This window comes from Cherax quadricarinatus, chromosome 83, assembly GCF_038502225.1.
Source record: "Cherax quadricarinatus isolate ZL_2023a chromosome 83, ASM3850222v1, whole genome shotgun sequence".
Classification (NCBI taxonomy): domain Eukaryota; kingdom Metazoa; phylum Arthropoda; class Malacostraca; order Decapoda; family Parastacidae; genus Cherax; species Cherax quadricarinatus.
This window is the reverse complement of record NC_091374.1, coordinates 10,421,272-10,426,200: the sequence shown is the minus strand read 5'-3', so window position 1 is coordinate 10,426,200 and position 4,929 is coordinate 10,421,272. Positions and strand designations below refer to the sequence as shown.

General features: G+C 41.0%; 1 protein-coding gene across 1 annotated transcript in view; it reads right to left on the bottom strand.

The window, feature by feature from the left end:
* Positions 1 to 605, bottom strand: part of mIF3 (mitochondrial translation initiation factor 3) — a 14,078-nt gene extending 13,473 nt beyond the window's left edge. Inside the window, exon 1 of the mRNA XM_053796105.2 lies at positions 1 to 605. This exon is cut by the window's left edge and continues 166 nt beyond it. Coding sequence (XP_053652080.2) covers positions 1 to 207 — 207 coding nt within the window. The 5' untranslated portion in view covers positions 208 to 605.
* Between the last annotated feature and the right edge of the window lie 4,324 nt (positions 606 to 4,929).

Sequence of the window (4,929 nt, the reverse complement as noted above, 5' to 3'; positions counted from 1 at the left end):
GCCAGTGCAGCCACAAGTACAAATTAAAATTCTGTGAGAGCGAGTTAAGGAATAAGGAAGGCAGTGAGGCAAGGTATGAAGACCAACTTGTCTCTCTAGAGGCGACCTTCCCTTTACAGCTTGGAGAGTTCCCAGCACATTTCGTAATTGCAACTCAGAGTACGTTAAAATTTGCTTTAATCCTATGTTGACACAGTGACTAAGCATGTTGGCAGTATACAGTACATATAGTACTTTCCTTTTTGTATGACTGCACAAATTTTGGTTTCTTTATAATTCCTGCAATGTTTTTGAAGGTGGTGTTGGTGCTTGGATTGGTGTTAGTAAACCAGTCTAAGATGGAGTAAGACACCTACACGGGGCCAGTGGCTACCTTTCTCCAAAAGCCCATACAAAATCAGTAGTTATAAAAAAAAATGGTTGTGTTACATAATGCAGTCTGAGGAGGACAAATGTCCCATGAAATGTCAGGATGAAATTGCGAGTAATGCAGGACGAAGACGAGCAGACACTATCAAGGACACAAGTTGTTGGGGGTTAGTAAGAGCCACCAAAGTTTACGTCTTATTGAGCCCTGCCTCCCGGGAGTCCGAGAACAGTAAGTTGCCCAAGTCTGGTCGGGAACTAATAATAATATCTTTATTTACTACAAGTACATGTACAAGGTATACAAGCGTAGTTGACATCAAATGACATATTACTATATAGAAAGCCGCTTGTTATGCAGAGCATATCGGGCAAATTAGGTCAGCTTTATCCAGGATGCGACCCACACCAGTCGACTAACATTCATGTATCCATTTTATTGATGGGTTAACATAGACAACCGGTGTAAAGAGCTTGGAATCGATCCCTGCAACCTCAACTAGGTGAGTACGTTCAATGTTTCCACCCTTTCGCCGGGAATCGAACCTGGACCCTCACCGTGTGAAGCGCTGTATGATCCTGGTGGGTATAGCGCTTAGTTTTGATTATTTATTTATTTATTTATTAACAATTTGAGCATACATACGAGGTACAAAAAAATACAGATAAGAGCAGCATGCCAAAGCCACTTATACTATGCATAGCATTTCGGGCTGGCTTAAAATTAACTAAGCAATGATGAAATCAGTGATAATACATTATTGTAAACAGATAACTATAAAGCACAAATGAGTATTACAAAGACAGGTCATATGGTTGCATGCATTGTTGTACATTCAGTCGTATGGAGTATTCTGTTAGGTAGTGTATTTAAAAAATAATAAAGTTAGATTGGGTTTTAGGTTTAACATTTATGTGATATAATTGTGAGAAACATTTAAGATATACAATTTATAAGGTTCAGTTATTCAGTATTTATTTGGTTTTGGGTGAGTAAGTGATCTTTGAGAAGAGACTTGAATTTATAAACAGGTAGTGTTTCTTTTATATTTACAGGTAATGAATTCCAGATTTTAGGGCCTTTTATGTGCATTGAGTTTTTGCATAGTGTGAGATGGACACGAGGAACATCAAAGAGTGATCTGTGCCTTGTGTTATGGTCATGTGTTCTGTTGAGGTTGGCAAGGAGATGTTTGAGGGGAGGGTTAATATCAGAGTTAAGTGTTCTATGTATGTAATAGGTGCAGTAATAAGTATGGATGTTTTGTATGGTGAGTAGGTTTAGTGTATTGAATATTGGTGGAGTGTGCTGCCTGTAGTGAGAATTTGTTATCATTCTAACTGCAGCCTTTTGTTGGGTAATTAGTGGTCTGAGATGGTTAATTGTTGTTGAGCCCCATGCACAAATTCCATAGGTGAGATAGGGGTAAATAAGAGAGTGATATAGGGCCAGGAGGGCTGACTGTGGAACATAGTACCGTATCTTCGATAGTATGCCTACAGTCTTGGAAATTTTCTTAGAAATTTGTTGTATATGTGTATGAAATTTGAGTCTATTATCAAGGTGGATTCCTAAGAATTTTCCCTCTGTTAGCTTTGTGATAGGTGATCCGTTTATCATTATGTTAAGAGGGACATCTGTAGCTCTGTTACCAAACTGAATGAAGTAGGTTTTGTCAATGTTTAGTGTAAGTTTGTTAGTCCTCATCCAGGTAGATATTTTCTGTAATTCGGTATTTACAGTATTGGCTAGCGTGACTGGGCTCGGGTGAGAGAAGACGTATGTAGTGTCATCTGCAAATAGTGTGGGTTTGAGTAATTGCGAAGCATTTGGAAGGTCATTTATGTATAGGAGAAAGAGAAGAGGGCCAAGGACACTTCCCTGTGGGACACCAACTGTAATTGGTTGCGCAGAAGAGTTTGCCCCATTTGCGTACACATATTGGCTTCTGTTGCTGAGGTATGACTTGAGGTAGTTGAGGGAGTGCCCTCTTATACCATAGTGTGACAATTTTACGTGGAGCAAGTCATGGTCAACTGTATCAAAAGCTTTACGTAAGTCAATGAAGATCCCCAGTGGGACTTCTTTTTTCTCTATTGCAGTGTATATATGTTCTAGCATGTGTATAATAGCATCATTAGTATTTTTATTAGGCCTGAATCCAAATTGGCAGGGATTGAGTATGTTTTGGGAGATAAGGTAGGAGTAGATTCGTTTATGAATTAATTTTTCGAAGATTTTTGAGAGAGGGTGTAAGTTGGATATTGGCCTATAGTTATTCAACTCTGGTCTCCTCCTTTGTGGATCGGGGTGACCCTTGCTATTTTGAGTACTGTAGGGAAGGTGGAGGATTCTATGGATTTGTTAAAGAGTGTTGCAATGATTGGTGATAGCACTTGTGACAGTTTTTTGTATATAAAGGGTGGTAAGGTATTTAAATCTGCCTTGTTTTTTAGTGCGTTGATAAGGGAGACTTCGTATGGGTTAGTCGGAGCTAGGAACAGACTCCTCCGGAAAGAGAAGTGGGAACAATAAATTCCCTGTTGATGGCAGAACCATGGAACCCAGTACAGCCATGAAACTAACCATACAACCCCCTACTTCCGTCCTTCAACCCTGAGTATCAGATTCCGTAGACCTAGGAGGTTAGGTTAGGTATAATTCGCCAGGAAACTTTACAAAGTATTTCTTGACACAGGTCTTAGTCATATAACCTGCAGCTGGAGCTTTTGGTATCTAACAGAGTCCTTCCTCTGGCTTATCAGTCCACCCCTTTAAAAAATTAAGGTTATAATTATAACCATTTATATATATAACTAGGAGTTGATGTATGGCCCTCCCGGCCAATTATCCAACAGGGAACACGACGTTCCAAACCTAGATCAGGTAGACACCAGGTCTACACACCGACAGAGCCAGACGTCTTGCTCCCTTTTCTGCTCGGTAACAAACTTCATTCTATTAAACCGAGCATAGGTTACTGGCCGTCTTCTTGTCATCAGTGCCGAGGTTGGGAGACCACTCTCTCCCGCCTTCGCATTGGCCACACTCGTCTTACTCACGGGTATCTCATGGAGAGGCACCCTGTTCCTCTCTATGAGCAGTGTCAAGTTCCAGTATCGATTAGCCACATTCTGTTAGACTGCCCCCTCTATCAACGAGCACACAGAATTTACCTCCAACGTCGTCTTCGTTCTACTACTCTCTCTTTACCTTCCCTTCTTGCTGATGGACCCTCTAATCCTGACTCTCTCATTGACTTCTTGACAACGATTGATTTACTCCACAAACTCTGATACTTTTCGCTCTCCCCTCAGCCCTTTCTAGTTCAGTCTCTTGCTGCCCTTTACCCTTTCACCATCCACTACCCCACTGTTATCCGTAACCTATTACTCATCCATCTCCCTTTTGCCACCTGATGCCCTCGCTTCCTTCCTGCCCTGCAGCGCTGTATAGTCCTTGTGGCTTAGCGCTTCTTTTTTTATTATAATAATAATAATTGCTCCCTTGGTAATTTTTATTGAGGAAACGTTTCGCCAGTCAGTGGCTTCTTAGTCCAATACAGAGAATGACAGTGAAAGATGGCTGGCGAAACTTTTCCTCAATAAAGATTCCCAAATGTTGCACAAGTGTCTCATTCTTCAAGTCCTTTGTTGTTGTGCCGCCTGAACTTGAAGTTCAGGGGTTATTAACCAAGGGGTATCCATACCCCTTGGGGATATGGGAACTAAATAATGGAGGTATGATACTCTGTAACTTGTCATGATTGTGACTAGACCTACCTGGAGTTCATTACCTTTGTAAATTGTGAGTTCATTACCTTTGTAAATTGTGAATTCATTACCTCTGTAACTTGCTCAGCTATCAAAACTTTGAGGCCCAGTCCCTGGACCCATTATGTACCTCTGTAATCTTTTGACTACCGCCCACAGGATGAGTATGGGGTGCATAATAAACACATTTAACTAACTGATACTCGATCTCTGGACAATTTAAAAACAGGTAAGTAACTAAACTATGTGAAAAGCATTTACAATAAAAGGAGACACGCTAGGAATAAGGTAAACTGAGTTATTTACATTAACATAGAGGCTCAGATCACAGTAATAGGCACATGAATGTTAGCTATACAAGAAATCACTCTATCGCATCTGCTATAAAAAATGACAGGATGGATAATGAGGACCTTCAAAACTAGGGAGGCCAAGCCCATGATGACACTCTTCAGGTCACTTGTTCTATCTAGGCTGGAATATTGCTGCACACTAACAGCACCTTTCAAGGCAGGTGAAATTGCTGACCTAGAAAATGTACAGAGAACCTTCACGGCACGCATAACGGAGATAAAACACCTCAATTACTGGGAGCGCTTGAGGTTCCTAAACCTGTATTCCCTGGAATGCAGGCGGGAGAGATACATGATTATATACACCTGGAAAATCCTAGAGGGACTAGTACCGAACTTGCACACGAAAATCACTCACTACGAAAGCAAAAGACTTGGCAGACGATGCAACATCCCCCCAATGAAAAGCAGGGGTGTCACTAGCACGTTAAGAGAC